Source organism: Bos indicus, chromosome 1 (genome assembly GCF_029378745.1).
Source record: "Bos indicus isolate NIAB-ARS_2022 breed Sahiwal x Tharparkar chromosome 1, NIAB-ARS_B.indTharparkar_mat_pri_1.0, whole genome shotgun sequence".
Classification (NCBI taxonomy): Eukaryota; Metazoa; Chordata; class Mammalia; order Artiodactyla; family Bovidae; genus Bos; species Bos indicus.
The window spans coordinates 88,035,281-88,052,766 of record NC_091760.1 but is presented as its reverse complement, the minus strand read 5'-3'; the positions used below and the strand labels follow the sequence as shown (position 1 = coordinate 88,052,766).

The 17,486-nt window shown below is 42.9% G+C and overlaps 1 protein-coding gene across 2 annotated transcripts in view; it reads left to right on the top strand.

Annotated features, from left to right (window-relative positions):
• Nucleotides 1-17,486, top strand: part of USP13 (ubiquitin specific peptidase 13) — a 131,233-nt gene that overhangs the window by 7,651 nt on the left and 106,096 nt on the right. Inside the window, exons 1-2 of one of the 2 annotated variants that reach the window (XM_019959332.2) lie at nucleotides 1,343-1,366; nucleotides 16,946-17,071. In XM_019959332.2, coding sequence (XP_019814891.1) covers nucleotides 1,358-1,366; nucleotides 16,946-17,071 — 135 coding nt within the window. In that variant the 5' untranslated portion in view covers nucleotides 1,343-1,357. Of the gene's footprint in view, nucleotides 1-1,342; nucleotides 1,367-16,945; nucleotides 17,072-17,486 lie in introns of those variants that run through there. The other variant, XM_019959325.2, reaches the window with a different exon arrangement.

Below are 17,486 nucleotides of genomic sequence, written 5' to 3'. Positions count from 1 at the left end.
AAAAGATAGTAAAGCAAAATTTAGAAATTTACACATTTTTTTTTCCTCTTTGAAGGTGTAAATTTTAAATATAATTGGTTTCACATATCGAAAGTTCCCTTCTGGGCTTTCCTGGTGACTCAGTGGTAAAGAATCTGCCTTCTGATGTAGGATACACAGGATTGGTCCCTGGTCGAGGAACATCCCACATGCTGCGGAACAGCTAAGCCCGTGTGCCACAACTATTCAGCCAGTACTCTAGAGCCTGTGCTCCGCAACAAGAGAAGCCACGGGAGGGAGAAATCCACACGCTGCAACTAGAGAGTAGCCCTCACTTGCTGCAACTAGAGAAAAGCCTGCACGAAGACCCTGCACAGCCAAAAATAAATAAAATTATTTGAACAAACAAAAAAGTTCCCTTCCAAAAGCAACTAACTAAAAAGTTGTTTTACAGTAAGAATTCTCAAGCTTTTTGGACCCTTTATTCTTAAACATTTTTGAGGACTTCAAAGAGCTTTTGTGTGGTTTCTATCTATTGATATTTACTATGTTAGAAATTAAGACAGAAAAACTTAAAACAACTTCCATTCTATTAGCTGTTAGAGTGATGATATTATCAGATGACATATAGACTCTGAGAAATGCTCGTGAGAGAATGTGAGTGAAAAAAGACAAGTAAGTTCATTATGAAAATAGTTTTGACCTCCCAGGTTGCTTGAAGGGTCTTGGGGCATCACAGGGTCTCCAGACCATACTTTGAAAACCAAAGTTCTAGAGTTTAGGCAGGAAAAGTACAGCTGGTTACCCCAGTGACTTATCCTGCCTGCACTGTGGTTTTTGTAGATTCACTTTTTCACATTTGTGGTGATCACATAACTTGTTAATCTTAGCTCAACCATAATGTCATATTCTACAGATTCATTCTTTTTAAAGCAAATTTAAACTTACAGAATTTGACTCTTTGAAAACTGCAACTATTAATATTTGGACCTGGAGATTATTGGTTCTTTCAGAGAAGAGAATTCTTCCTTCTGTTGCCTGTAAGTTTTATTGTAGGGTCCTCTGGCTGGGCTATTTCTTTGGGGAACCTTGTGTTGTTGTATCCTGATTTTTTTTCCTTTGACCACTGGTTAGGAGACTTTTGTTATCACTTGTCTGGAAACTGAAGATCTATCTACCAGGACTCAAGGAGCTGAGCAGAAGAGGATGAGGGCGATCTCAGCATCTGGATATTGAATACCAGCTATTTCATATACTGTCTCCTGTTTCTCAACCCTATCCTTGTTTTGATCCCCATCCTTGATGGCAGGATTCTGATTTTGTTTCTGCCAGAGAGATTTGGAAGGTGAAGGAGAAGAAGCTACTGTTGCTGTTGCACATGGCAGATGTGAGTGTGGGACTCATGGGGACATCAGTCATGGGGGGAGCTGGGATCATTGGTGCAGTTTCTTGTGATGTTTGTGTGTTCTGATTTCCTGAACTAGAGTGGTGGTTTCTCTGACCTTGGCTCTTACAACTCTTCCCGTGATTTTGTCCCTCTATTTCCCTGTGTTAAATCTCTTCCTGCCTGAAATACCTAGAATAGTTGGTGTTTTCTAACCAATTCTGGACTGATACATGTACATGACACATACATTTCTAAGTTTCTGTGTATTGTGGCACCCCTTTGTCCTACAGACCTGCATTCTGTTTTTACCTGCTTTAGAGAATAAACCAGTAGTTCGCTAGCGCGGGAGGACACAACTGAATGACTGCAACAACAGTGTGGGGAGGGACTTCTTGGAATGGAGAAGGAATCTTGGGCCCTGAGTGTTACCTACACAGATTTTCAACTTTTCCTCTTCATTTTAACTCCTTTTCACCCCAATTTCAGAGTAAGCTGGAATTGTTCAGTCGCTAAATTGTGTCCAACTCTTTGTGATCCCATGGACTGTAGCACACCAAGCTCCTCTGTCCTTCACTATCTCCTGGAGTTTGCTCTAATTCATGTCCATTGAGTTGGTGATGTCATCTAACCAGCTCATCCTCTGTCACCCCCTTCTTCTCCTGCCTTCAATCTTTCCCAACATTAGGGTCTTTTTCAGTGAGTCAGCTCTTCACATCAGGTGGCCAAAGTATTAAAGCATTAGCATCAGTCCTTTCAATGAATATTCAGGGTTGATTTCCTTTAGGATTGACTGGTTTGATCTCCTTGCTATTCAAAGGACTCTCAAGAGTCTTCACCAGCACCACCGTTTGAAAAGCATCAATTCTTCAGCTCTCAGCCTTCTGTATGGTCCAACACTCATATCCATGCATGATTACTGGAAAAACCATAGCTTTTACTATATGGACCTTTGTTAGCAAAGTAATGTTTCTGCTTTTTCATATGTGTCTAGGTTTCCGAGGAGCAAGTATCTTTTAATTTCATGGCTGCAGTCACCATCTGCTGTGATTTTGGAGCCCCCAAAAATAAAATCTGTCACTGTTTCTACTTTTTCACCTTCTATTTACCATGAAATAATGGGACCTGGTGTCATGATCTTAGTTTTTTGAATATGCATTTCAAGCCAGCTTTTTTACTCTCCTCTTTCACCCTCATCAAGAGACTCTTTAGTTCCTTTTCACTTTCTGCCAGTAGAGTGGTATCATCTGTGTATCTGAGGTTCTTAGTATTTCTCCTGGCAATCTTGATTCCAGCTTGTGATTCATCCAGTCCAGCATTTTGCGTGATGTACTCTGCATGTAAGTTAAACAGGGTGACAATGTACAGCCTTATATTCCTTTGCCAATTTTGAACCAGTTAGTTGTTCCATGTCCAGTCCTAGTTATCTAGAGTCTTTTGGAAATTCTGGGGTGTAAATCAGATTGGATCTTGTCTTCTCTCTTGTAAGCCTAGGGTTCGGCTTTGTCAGCTCATCTTAGTCTTTAGTGCTTATCCACCTGCAGTCCAGTTTCCAGATTTTGTGGTTTATGTTTTAAAACATCACTTAAATGTTCTTTTATTTGGGTTTCAGAAAGGAGTGAAATTGACATGTGTGTGATCAGCCCTTTGTACCCTAGAATCCTACTTTTCTCATCTAATCATCAAGAAGTCACTTGCCATCCTGTTTTGTTAGTGGTTAATTACCTTTAAAGTTGTATCAGTTTTAGAGCTTTGAAATGTAAGAGATGATGCTGATCCTGCAGGAAACCTTTTGGGAAAGTTTGTGTTCTCAGCTCATGTTGAACCTGGTTACCTGTGCAACTCTGAATTCTCATTTCACTTCTGCTTTCTTCTTCCTGTGGATGGAGCTCGGTTCAAGTGTTGCGGTTCATTTAGTGCCCCAGGCTGGTGGATGTACCTGGTCATTCACTCTGCTCCCTCTCCCTCTCTGTCTGTTTAAACAGTTGTGTGAAATACTCAACAACATAAAATTTACCATCTTAACCATTTTAAGTGTACACTTCAGTGGTATAAAGTAGATTCCCACTGTTGTGCAGCCATCACCACTACCCATCTCTGGAATGCTTTTCATCTTATAGAACTGAAACTTTGTCTCAATTAAACAGTAATTCCGCATTCCTCCTTCTTCCCAGCCCCCGGCAAACACCATCCTATTTCCTGTCTCTATGAGTTTGACTGTTCTAGGTATCTTACATAAGTGGAATTTATACTTTTGTGACTGGCTTATTTCACTTACCTTGTTTTCAAGGTTCATGCATGTTGTAGCATGTGTCAAAATTTCCTTCCCTTTTAAAGCTGAATAATATTCCATTGTATGTATATAGACCAGTTCAGTTCAGTCACTCAGTTGTGTTTGACTGTTCGCGACCCCATGAACCGTAGCACGCCAGGCCTCCCTGTCAATCACCAACTCCTGGAGTTCACCAAACACCATCCTATTTCCTGTCTCTATGAGTTTGACTGTTCTAGGTATCTTACATAAGTGGAATTTATACTTTTGTGACTGGCTTATTTCACTTACCTTGTTTTCAAGGTTCATGCATGTTGTAGCATGTGTCAAAATTTCCTTCCCTTTTAAAGCTGAATAATATTCCATTGTATGTATATAGACCAGTTCAGTTCAGTCACTCAGTTGTGTTTGACTGTTCGCGACCCCATGAACCGTAGCACGCCAGGCCTCCCTGTCAATCACCAACTCCTGGAGTTCACCCAAACTCATGTCCATTGAGTCGGTGATGCCATCCAGCCATCTCATCCTCTATCATCCCCTTCTCCTCCTGCCTCAATCCCTCCCAGCATCAGGGTCTTTTCCAGTGAGTCAGCTCTTCACATGACGTAGCCAAAGTACTGGAGTTTCAGCTTCAACATCAGTCCTTCCAATGAACACCCAGAACTGATCTCCTTTAGGATGGACTGGTTGGATCTCCTTGCAGTCCATGGGACTCTCCAGAGTCTTCTGCAACACCACAGTTCAAAAGCATCAGTTCTTCGGTGCTCAGCTTTCTTTACAGTCCAACTCTCACATCCATACATGACTACTGGAAACACCATAGTTTTGACTAGATGGACCTTTGTTGACAAAGTAATGTCTGTGCTTCTTAATATGCTGTCTATGTTGGTCATAACTTTCCTTCCAAGGAGTAAGCATCTTTTAATTTCATGTATATAGACCACATTTTGTTTATCCATTCAACTGTCAACAGACACTTCGGTGGCTTCCTCCTTTTGGCTATTTGGATAATGTTGCTGTGAATATAGTGTATTCCTTTCTCTTTTATGTCACTTCCCATTAGTGATGGGGTTCCAGCTTGGCCTCCTCTCTCCTACACTGCCACGGCTCACGTTCTCGTTACCTCTTGCCTAGACTCCTGCAGAAACCTCTTAACTAACTTCCTCACGCCCCTTCCATCTGTCACGTTGCATTCCCAGTTGTTTCTCTAAAACATGGGTCTTGTCACATCATTTCCCTGCCTAGGAATTTTCAATAGCACTAATCTAAAAATAGTAAACAAGTCAGTTTATCATATTGATCTAACTTTCCTTGCTAGTGTTATCTCTTAGCACCTGCCTACTGCCTGCATTCCCTTTGGCCTTAAGGACTTTTTCTTCAGATGGTCCATGGTTTCATTCCTCTGAATGTTGGCCTGTATTCTTCCCTTAGCTTGGAATGCCTTCTCCCAACCCTTCACCCCCTGCACCCCACTGATCCCTAAAACCCAGCTCAGGTATTTTCCTGGGGTGTTCTCCACACCCCCACCCAAGCTGGGCTAGAGATTTATTGTCCATCTCTATCATGGTTGAGGTACTGATTGTTGAAGATACAGAGTAACTGAGATCTTAGAGAATTAAAGAGAAAAGAGTAGAGGACTGAGGGAATTGACTGGTGGTCTAGTGGTTAGAATTTGGTGTTTTCACTGCCTGGGTTCAATCCCTGCTCAGTGAACTAAGATCCTGTAAGCCAAGCGACACAGACAAAACAAAAAACAGTAGAGGGCAGAAAGCTGTGCTGTTTTGTGAACCTGTGCTAGTAGATCTGTATCTTTTCTGTTTTTATATTTTTTAAAAATCATAAGCATACATTTTAGAATAAAACATGTTCTTAAAAATAACCAATGCTGTATTTTTATTTTATCATATTGTCTGGAAAGTTATAAGCTGGAAAAGTGAGGGAAAGGTGTTGTAGCTACTTGCTGAGTGTTTTGTGTATTGTGATTCTGGATGCCCCAGGGTCTTGGTAAAAGTAGCCACACATGGTGATCTTGGGGAGATGACACGAGAGCTGGTCTCTGTGAACATCACCCAGGCCTCTGTGCTGCTGCTCCTGTTCAGTGTTACGGGTGATCAGCCCAGGACGACCCTTGTCCCCATGTGCAGAGCAGATGTGAACAAGAGCACCTATTTTTGGAGCTGGAACAGCAGGACAAGGCAGTAATGACAAGAATTTGATGAATCTGAACATGTTTCCAAACTAGAGATGTTGCTTAAGGTACACAAGAATATGTGCTTCCTGTGGTAAGATTAAAAATAAGATTTTGTTTTGTGTCAGTTAGCAAGGACTCGTACTTATTTAGAGCCTCCAGTACTGCTCTCAGTGCTATAGTGGAGGTGTGAGTATTAGGAGAGAAACAGAGGACCACAGGAAAAGAGGGTATGATCGGGATCTTTCTATCATAGTGGAGTGTCTATAATGAGTCAAGTACCATATGAGGTACTTCTATATACACCACCTCATTTAATTACAATAGTAACTGACTTATAAATGACAGTTACTGTTGTCCCGTTTTACAAAAGAGGAAGCTGAGAGTCAGGGAGGTTCAGTAGACTTGTATGTGACAGAGACGGGATGTCAGCCCTGATGTGTCTTAAGGTTAGACCCTGAAGCACTGTTAGGATATTCAGGTTGTGAACAGTGTGGTCCTGAATGGAGATCTCAGGCACAGGAGGAGTAGGTAAAGACTGGAAGAGTTACTGGCCTGGACAGTCAGGTGGGACCTGAAGAGGGGGCATTTTGGAGCAGGGGAGACAAGGCGTGGAAGTGGAACCAAGCTCGGGTGTGTATGTGAGAGGCTTCACTGGCTAATGGGAGAGAGGATTATTGGGGAGACTGGAAGGCAAGGCTGACATCTCTGTGGGTGATGAAGGAGATTGTCTTGGTAAGATTAGACTAGACTAGCAGGCCAGTTAAGAGCAAGGGAAGAACATGAGGCCATGTGACTGTGAGAAGACTTTGAATAGTAATTCCCAGGAGTTTCTTGTCATATCAGAGGGGGTTGCCTCCATGAGGGTGTTGGCAGTGGGAATAGAGATACTGGGGTGGTAGGACTAACTTGGTAGAGATTTCGATGGAGGCTGTGGTTCAACTTGGTGACAGAATATGCAGTAGGAGAAGGTGTGGGAGGAATTAAAGATGACTTCACGGCTGGTACCCTGGAAGATGGACTGAATCAAGGACATAGATGAGGGAGGTGAGGCAGTCAGATACAGTGGGCAAGTACTGCGTGCCCTTGGGGAAAGCTGCAGACTGGCATGGTGCTCAGAGGTCAGTGTTCAGACTGCAGGGTCTGGCAGCCTCTAGTTTAGAGACTCAGGATTTGTGAGTAGCCCTTCCTTTCTAAGAGCCCCAGGGTCCCACTGCTTTGCTCCTGGGGTCTTTGCCCCCAGGGTTATTGAGGGGGCAGCAACTAGCACAGGCCTCTTGGCTTCCTGCTGATTGGCTTAAGTTCCAGAAAAATTCAGACAGGAGCCTGGGGCAGCATTTCCAGCCAGGGGTTTTGGAAGCAGCCTCAGTCCGTGTGGGCTGTCTTTCCAGACCCCCAGCCAACAGAGTGTGACCACTAATAGATCAATTTAGTAGCTGAAGTTGTTGTTTAGTTGCTCAGTCGTGTTTGATTTCTTTGTGAAAATCAAACTGCTTGCCTGTCCTTTACTGTCTCCTAGAGTTTGCTTAAACTTGCGTCCATTGGGTCGATGACGCCATCCAACCATCTCATCCTCTGTCACCCCTTCTCTTTTTGCCCTAAGTCTTTCCCAGCATCAGGGTCTTTTCCAATGAGTTGGCTCTTTACATTAGATGGCCAAAGTATTACCGCTTCAGCATCAGTCCTTCCAATGAATATTCAGGACTGATTTCCTTGAGGATTGACTGGTTTGATCTCCTTGCAGTCCAAGGAAGTTAATATGGAGGCCGCCAAACCCTGCAGATGCTTTACTAGCATCTTGGACTCCCCCCACCCCCAACAGTGGGTCTTCCCACTGCTGTTGTCAGGGAGCTGTCAGCCTGGACCGGTCAACTCCAAGAACTTAGCTGTCCTTTTCACGTTTGGGGAGGTGAGCTGGCAGGGCCTGCTCCAGCTTCTCCCGTCCCCTGCAGGTTAGCCTAGGAGAGCACCCAGCCCAGGCTACTTATTCACTTGAGCGGAATGGCTCTCCTTTGTCTGCCCTTTCTGCTTTCTTGGAATGAAACAGCCTTGAAAAAAAAGAAGTATCTGCTCTTTTCTCCAAGCACCTCGCCCGCCTCCTGACAGCGTGTGCTTACCGACAGCCGCCCACCTAGCTCCTGCCACCAGAATGACATCTGCTTCTCAGTTGCACCTGGAAGCATGTGGGGACCAGACTGGCCTGGGTCCCAATCCCATCCCACGCCCCGCCGCCACCCCATACTTCTTACTACTTAATAGCAGCAGGACTTCATCGAGTGCCTTGATTTGGCTACCTTTCTCTGAGCTTTGATTTTTACCTCCCTTACAAGGTTGTACTCATGGCTGCCCGTGGAATGTTCCTTATTGCTAGCCCTATCTTTAGTGAGATGTGGTGGAGTCCCTCCGAGAAGACAGTGAAATGGGATCTAGAGGGTCTTGAGGTTACCACAGAGGGACATCCTGTACTTGGTAATTCTTTGTGAGGCTTGTTCTATAGTGAAAGCCTTGGGCATGAGTGCTTGCTTGCTGGCCTCCTTGAGGGGAGCTCTGTTCAGGGCTGTTATATGTGTGTTAGTCGCTTAGTCGTGTCCGACTCTTTGTGACCCCATGGATGTAGCCTGGCTGTCCATGGGATTCTCCAGGTAAGAATACTGGAGTGGGTTGCCATTTTCTTCTCCAGGGGATCTTCCCAACCCAGAGATTGAACTTGGGTCTCCAGTACTGTGGGTGGATTCTTTACTGTCTGTGCCATCAGGGCTGTTATTCATACTCAAATTTAGCTCTTATTGATGGGCTTTTATGACTTAGCCTGGAAGCCTAATCTCTGTGTGTAATGTAGTTATTCAGGGGAAACGCATCCCGAAGAAAGCCATCTATTCTTAAAAATAATAAGACCCCTGACTTTAAGAGGCTTTTTACCTTTGACAAAGCAGTTTCACGTTTTTTTAAAAAGGTGTATGCTGGGAATTACTTAGATGGATTATAGCTTCAGTTCAGTGCTGCTGAAGATGTTCACCTCGTCTTCATCCTCTCACAGTTTTTATTTTGCCCGTTTGTCCTGTGAGCATCATAGTAACTACTGCTCCTCTTGTTCTGCCCAAACCCTTCCTAGCTGTTCAGGTGACATCATCCTCATTGCTCCAAATACCCAGAGCAAGGATTTTGTTTTATGCTTAGGGGAAAAGTTAATAAATGATGCCTCTGTGGAACAGTAAATTTACAGCGTGTCAAAGCCTGGCTGCTTGGACTGTGCTTCTAGTGTCGGACCAGGCTGTGCGGCTCTAAGGTGTAGGAGTTCTCTGCAGAGAGAATGTCAAAGTTGGAGCAAACTAGAAGAAATCATGACTGCATAACATTTCTATTTTTTCTTAACACTTCATGGCCACAAGCAGGATTTATCAATGTTTAGCAGAGAGGCCGACAGTCTCTTGGGATTATATGCATTTTTTTTTTTTTTAGCTGATATTGTTTTTCAGTTATTCAGTCGCGTCCAACTCTGCGATCCCATGAAATACAGCATGCCTGGTGTCTGACAGATAGCTGATATGGACAGATTTATTTCTGTGGATTGCTGTGGAAACCGGGGTTTTGGATTTTGCAAATGTATTCTGGGAGTGTTGTTCTACTGGTGAACGGTTTGAGTCTTTCTTGCTATTCAGCCTATATATGTTTTTCGATGGTACTTTTTCTCTATTTCCCCTTTCTGTGGATCGCATGCTTGCTGCACTAGATCTGGAACTTTGTTTTACTTTCTTATTGCACATTTGCTTTCCATCTGCATGCACATAATTTTTGTATTTTAAAACTGTTGTCTGTCTCTTTTGCTCTAGGAGCCAGATTGTACTGGGCAATCCGTGCTCTGGTCATTGGAATATGCATATATACCATTCAGGTATGGAAGGACTTGAGAGGCTAAATTAATAGACAGGTGGTTGCTCGATGAAAGAGTTGAGCAGAGAGAAGATGGGAAGTCTTATGAAGTAATGAGTCAAAATGTTTAGGGGTTGACCTCTAACTGCCCTTTCTCACACACTTTTACAGTTCTGTCTTCTGAGCTCTGAGCTGTATCCTAAAGTTATATCCTGAATCTGCCTCAGTTTCCCCATCTCTGCCCTCAGCCCCTTTCCCATCTTCCTCCTCTGCCTCCCTCAGGCTCAGCCGTTGTCTTACCTTGTTTAGACAGGGCTGTCTAAAAGAACTTTCTGGGATGATGGAATTGTTCCATGTCGGCACTGCCCAGTGTGGTAACCCCTAGCCCCATGTGACTCCTGAGTACTTGAAATGTGGCCAGTGTGACCAAGAAACTGTTTTTTTTTTTTTTTTTTGTCACCTACTTTAATTTAGATTGAAGTACTCGCACGCGGCTAGTGGCCACTGAATCAGACAGCGGGAGTCTAGGCTTTACAGTAGCCTGGGAACCATGTATTCTCTGGGTCCTCTCTCCATAATTTTCTCTGCGGTAGCCAGAATGATCTTTAAAAAAGTAGATGAGATTATGGTGCTTTTCATCTGGGAACCCCCCCAGTGCATCTACAGGCCTGTCTTCTCTCTCCCCCTCCTCCCTGAGTTTCTTTCTGTCCCTTTGACGACACAGCCAAGCTTTCCCTGGAGTTGTGGCCTGTGTACACACTTTCTCATCTAGAGTGTGTGCTCTTTTTTCGTTTTGCTTGTCTGATCCCTCATTCTGAGATCTTGCCCTTCTAGGAAGCCCTCCCTCCCCGCCACCCCCAGCATGTTTCTGTCACCCCCACCATGCTGTATTAAGACACCAAGTCTCTTGTTTCCAATCTCAGGCTCCTCTGTCACTTTTATCTCTCTCAGAAATTATCTTTTACGCCTCTTTGTTATTTTCTCTCTCCTTGCTAGGATGCAGATGTTATCAGGACACCAAGCTTGCATGTCTCTCTCTGCTGAATAAACTCTTCCTGTCCCACATCCTCCCACCCCCCTTCTCTTGCACCCCCAGAGAAGACATCACAACCATATGATCTCTCACAGCTTCTTTTCCAGATTCTGCACAGACCATCCCCTTCTGTAAACTTGGATGCCATCCAACTGGGGTACAGTGTCCTTGATTAGTTTCATTTTTTCTCAGTTGTCATCACTTTCTTGTCTGCCTCCCTAATCACCTCTCTTACTTGTGGCATATTCCCACATTTCCTTAGCTACTTGTTCCGAGATAATCTCCTAGTTATTTCGAACCATGCTTTTGCTTGGAGTAGCGAGAATAGCCAGCCCCTTCAGGTGAAGGGTGAAGTTGTGAAAGCCTAAGGAAAACTTGGTTTAAGAAAAGGAAACATTGGAATGACTGCCTGTTCTATTCTATTGTTTGATTCTAAATACATTCAGTTAAGAAAAATATTCCTGTTTTTATTATTAAAAAGTGAATCCATGTTCCTAAAGAAAAATTAGAAAATGCCAGAAGACTGTGAAGAAAAAAAAAAAAAAATCCCATCTCATCTCCCAATGCTGATATGATATCCTGTGTCATGGAGTGTGAATGTGTTTGTATATTGCATAGCACATCATACACACTCTTTTGTTGTTTGCTTTCTTCACTCAAAAATACCATGTACAGCTTTTCCTATTAGTAAATACTCATCTTAAGTCAGTTTTATTTTTATTTCATTTTTAAAACACATCTCTTTTATTTTTGGCCATGTCAGGGTCTTGTTGCGGCGCTCAGGCCCTCTAGTTGGGGCACATGGGTTTAGTTCCCCTGCGGCGTGTGGGCTTGAACCCACGTGCCCTTCATTGGAAGGTGTTTTCTCAACCACTGGACCACCAGGGAAGTCCCCCCAAGTCAGTTTTAAATGGCTGAAGAGTGTTACACTTCATGGATGCACCATAAATCACTAAGCAAATCTTTTCCTGAGCATGCGGGTTATTTCTTTTCTCTATTAATAGTTAATTTAGTTCATCTCTCTCTTTTTTTAAAAAAATAACATTCTAGAAAGTACCGCATTCTTGTTCTTTTTGTCTCCCTTGCGCGTGAGTGTGAGTCACAGCCCTCCCCGGTGCTGGTACGTAATTTGTCCTGGACCTGGATTTGTTGTGACTCTGTCTACCTACATCATGTTTCTCTTTGGGGCAGTGACCGCTTGTTTTCCACACTGTTCTGATGTTATACAAACAAGGGTTACGTGGGACTCTGTTTCCAGAGTATGTGGCCCACACAGGCTCCCTCTCCCTTCCTGACTTCCAGCGGAGGCTGGTCTCCAAGTACACACCGTTGTAAACAAAGTTCTCCGAACACCTAGTGATTGACAATGTGGTATATTTTTATTTAAAAGGATTGTTCACTTGCTCCTCTGAAACCTCTTGTAACCTTGACCTTTATATTCCCCCAGTGTTTTAATATTCTTTTAAATGGCAGGCGGGGTAAAACAAGGTGACTTTGATGTTACTTCTGAATAGTAGGCTGGGTCATCTAATGCAAAGTCATAAGTGAATGGCTCTGTATCTTTTGTATCTGTATTGAAATGTATTGAAGATGGGGCACAGACATCGCCTGGGTTTCTAATGTGGCTTCTCTCTCTTAGGGTTTGATCGTGGGGTGGGAAAAGTTGTCAGAGGGAATTCTTAGGGAGCCTTGGAGAAGCCCTGAGTGATATTTCTTGACTTCCCTGCAATTTCAGGTTTCTAAATCAAGTCTAGCCTCTTGGCCAAATTTCTGTTCAGTGCATGTAAATGGTAATTAGAATCTGCTTTAGCCAAGAAAATGCAGAGAAGCATACACTGGCCATTTTGGGCTGGCTGGCCTCTGGAAGGGATGGGGGTGTGCGCTGCTACCTTGAAGAACCCTGCGAGGCCAGCTTGGTTATGGAAGGCAGGGGAGCTGGGACACAGCAGGTCTGGTGTCCATGCTGCAAAGAGGGTGACTTTAGCCAAACAAACCTGAAAAGTGAGTGTTCATGCTGGTGCCTCGGGCTGTTCTTCTGTGCTCAGCTATCGGTTTTCTTTTGATGATTCTCATTCTTTATGGACAAAGGAGCCTTGCGGGCTACAGTCCATAGGGTCGAAAGTTAGACACTACTGAGCGGCTGAGCGTGCTCTCACATTATTTAGTTATGCTGAAAGACTTGAAGAGGAGCCTGAGCTGTAATGCATTTCAAATATAGGTCAGAAGGGCACCGAGGGCTGGTTTGAGAGAGAGAGAGAGACTAAGCTATGTAACTGAATGACAGATAACCACACAAAACTTCCCATTCCCTCTGGAAATGTTTATTCAGTCCTGGCCTGTGCTGCTCAGGTACTGTTTTGCAATTCAGTAATGAGTGTCATACCATTTTCCTTCCCTCAAGGAGCCAAATGCATGAGTGATTGAGCTTCTGAATGTGGTGGCCCCAAGTGAAGAAGTGAGGATTCTCCCTGCTACAGATTTCAGTGAAGAAGATGCTAACAATTGTGAAAAGAAAGTGGATTTGGAATTAAGGACCACTGGCATGGGGTCGAGCAGAGGAATGTGAAAATCGGTCATGGGCAGTGGCTGGCAGGGTGGACTGCTGGATGGGTGTGGGACTGTGACTTGTGGGATCTTAGTGTCCCGACCAGGGATTTTGAACCTGTGCCCTCGACGGTGCAAGTGCAGAGGCCTAACCACTAGACTGCCAGGGAATTCCTGGTTTTGACGTGGGGTGCTCTGCAGGCTTGAGGCCTTGCCTAGTGTTCCTGGAGGTCCTTGAAGAGATGCTTTCCTGATAGTGAGACACTCAGCACTGGGCAGTTCACCTCACTCTAGACCAATGCTACTTGAAGTGTAGTCAGCTGACTGGTGCCATGAGATAAGCACGAACATTGAGAGTAAGCATTTGGAAATTTCTATAGCAGCTTGCCGTTGTGGCCACTTCCAAGTGCACCAGCAGTGGATTAGTTTGTCTGAACAGGATATAGACCCATGTGAGTTTTGTGGTGCTGAAACATTTCGGTTCACGCCTGGCTGAAGCTGAGAACTAGCCATGCGCAGTGGGACCACTGGAACCTCTTAACCTTTCCTCAATGAATAGAAGTGCAACAAAACAAAATAGCCTGGCCCTTCATGACAGTAGTATGAGAAACACCTCTCTATACCAAGCACAGAAGTAATGGGAGGTAAGGATGAGGACTCCCAAGTCAAGAACTTAAATACAAAACCTTTGATCTGTTCCGGTTTCATTTCAGGTTTTTGTCAGCCTGCAACCTCCCTTCCCCTCTTCCTTTTCTTCCTTGTCATCAGCATGTGTTCCATGAATATTATTTTCCTATGTACATTACATGCAATTCTACACGTTTTCTGTACACATTACACATGATTCATATATTTGTCATTTTAAAAAATGTTATAGTATCTGTTGTGTTCATATGTCTCAGGTTCTTAATTCCTCTATTTGGGGGCCATTTTCTGATCCTAAATAGTTCATCTGTGAATATTTTTGTACAAATTAGTTATTTTTCCTCTCGGGTTCCTGAAGTCACAGCAAAGGAGAGGTACTATGTCAAATCAGTTTATTGCTCCCTAGGAGGGTGGAACTGATTTATATTGTGGGGGGAGATATACAGGTTTTCTTTGTGGCTTGAGGCTGTGGGATTTTAATACCATTTGTCAGTTTAGTAGGCATATAATTGCCTTGGGATTGTTTTAACATACTTCCTTTAGGAGGTAGTGGAGGTATGATTTGAATTTAATATTTTCTTACAGTTAAAACTACATGACCTTAAACAAATGACAGCAAGTTCTTACCAAGCTAAACCTGAATGTTGACATCTTGTAATTTTATCATATTTTACAGTTTGGCTATAAGCTTTTCTTCATTATACTTTACATCTTTCCCCATTCTGTTATCGTTGGTTTCCTGTTTCATTATATTTTGCAATGCACAACTTGTTCATTAGTGTTTACATTTTTACACTCAACAATTTCTTCTCTTCTGATACTGTGTATTTTCTTGGCCAGAAATTATTTTCTTCTTCATAAGTAGGATGAATATACTAGTCTGCTCTTTTCTAGTTTTTTAGATGCTTATGTCTTGGATCTATCTGGACCTCATTATAGTATTTGGTGTAAGATGTGGATCTAAGCTAATTGACTAAGAGTGTTCAAACCCTCAACTCTTCCTCTCATTGACCATCCTCCCCGTCACTACGATAACTGCCCCCAAAGGACTATATGGCACTTGTCTTCATGTGGCCAGGAGTGCAGCCAAGAAATCAAGCAGGACCTTCTTGTATAAACAGACAGTAAGGAGACAAGAGATAAGAAAGTGTAGATCACTAGATGGGTTAAACTAAGGTGTTTGTTCTATATGAGTAGCTTTTAAAGTGTTTTCTGTTAGTGTGTCTTAACTTTTAGAACTACTGGCAGATTCCCGGGGCAGTGCTTCCAGCTCAGAGTCTCTAGTGAGGGCCATAGGCTGTTTCAGAGGCCAGCATATATGTGGGATGGAAGATGTCTTTGGGTATTTAGAATAGAATCCTTCCTTACGTGGGGTTGTCTATGAGTGCCAAAGCATTTTTCTCTTTAATTATGGACTTTGTGACAGTATCAAGTGACTCCAGAGATTTAATATTGGATGTTTGGTATATTAAATTTTTATCAAATTCCTTAATAAGTAAAAAATTCTTGGCAATGAAGTTGTAAAGGCTTTATGATTATATTGGAGGTTACATAATCTTGCATTATATAGCTATTCTATATTTTTCTTAAGAAAAATGCTGTACTTGAACATTTTTCTTCTCCTGCTTGCTAATTTCTTGGTTCTCCCACTAGCTACCTAATACATTTTATGACAAATTAATATTTGTTATCCCCAGCCTGTGTGGCTATTAGACTGACCTTTTTCTTCCTTCTGCTTTTTCCCCAAGTAGAAAATAATTGTGATAATAGGAGATACATGTAGCACATAGAACTTTTAACTTGTAATAAATAATTATTCAATTATTAAATACATTATAAATGAATTATGTAAATCAATCTTTACATAATGACTTATAGCACAGTGGGTGTTTCTTCCCGTTTGAACTACACGAAGCCCTGTGAGGTGGGAATTATTGCTAGAGATATGTTTATTGAGGAAAATACTGACTCTCAGAGACTATCTTACAAACTCTGTTGAGGTCATAGAGCTATTTAGTGGCAGTTCAGGATCTCTGGTTTCAAATCTAATATTTCCCCGATTATGTCTTCTGGTTTGAAAACTTTCTGATATCTTTGAAGCATCCTGTCGTGCTAAAAGGATATAAAACTTTATGTTCCTGGAGACTTGCACTGACCAGTGAGGGAGAACGATGATGAACTATTGAATTGATGGTCTTTGTAAAGAGAACAGACTTGTGGTTGCTAAGTGTGGGGGCTGGGGGAGGGAAGGATTGGGAGTTTGGGATTAGCAGATGCAAACTATTGTATATAGGATGAATAGACAATAGGTCCAGGGCTGGCACAGGGAACTATAATCAAGATTTTGTGATAAATTGTAATGGAAAAGAATAAGACAAAATATGTATAACTGAATCACTTTGCTGTACAGCAGAAATTAACTCAACATTGTAAATCAATTATATTTCAACAAAGGTGGCGCTGGTGGTAAAGAAGCTGACTGCCAGTGCAGGAGATAAAACAGACATGGGTTCGATCTCTGGGGTTGGGAAGATTGCCTGGAGGAGGAGACATGGCAACCCACTCTAATATTCTTGTCTGGAAAATTCCAGGGACAGAGGAGCCTGGCAGGCTACAGTCCATAGGATTGCAAAGAGTTGGACACAACTGAGCGACTAAGGACATATTTCAGTAACATTAAAAAAAGCATTATTATATGGAATGACGGTCATGGGATCAGCTGCCAGCTTTCTTCTATTCCTGATCACCCCTTACCCCAGTCTGGAGAGTCAGGCAGGCATGTTTATTCCCCAGAGCCCCTGAGGTTCTACCTGACTGTGAGACTGCTGTCAGAGAGCACCGGGGACCCAGGCTTGAGGCAGGAGCTGTGTTAAGTGGCTGTGAGCCCTTGAGGTCACTGCAGGTGACTATGATCGCTGGGTGACCTTTTGCCAGACTTTGTCTTCATCGTTTGTCATTGTTTGCCTTCCTTCCCCTTCTCTGTTTCTGTGTCTAGACTGCTGGACTAACGTTGTAACCTGTCTCTTCTAGAATTCTGAAGGCGGACTCTATGTCTGCATGAATACATTTTTGGCCTTTGGAAGGGAACACGTGGAAAGACACTTTCGAAAAACTGGACAGAGTGTCTACATGCATCTGAAGAGACACGTGCGCGAGGTGAGATACGCGTTTTGGGAGAACGGGGCTTGTGACGTTGTCGTAGTGGGGTTCATCACAAGGAGGTTTTACTGTGCCCATGTGACTCCTCCTTCTCTGGGATGACAGGAAATAGAGGTAGCACTGTTAGCAGGCATTCGTAGCCTTCCCAAACCTTAGCTTAACCAGTCTTATATTTTTCTTCTTGTAATGTTCTGTTCAAAGTTGTTAAAGACATGAGTTGGCCGATAGAAAAAAAAGTCAAAAAGTACAGCAAAGTACAGAAAATAATTCCAGAAACACTCATGGATACAAAAATCAGAAATAAAAGAAATTTGGATATTTTTGCTTCAATTTTTTTTTCTTAGGGAAAGAGCTTTTTTTCCCCTACAAGTGCAAGTCTCTTTCGGTTCCCTCCCTCCACAGAAGTAAACAC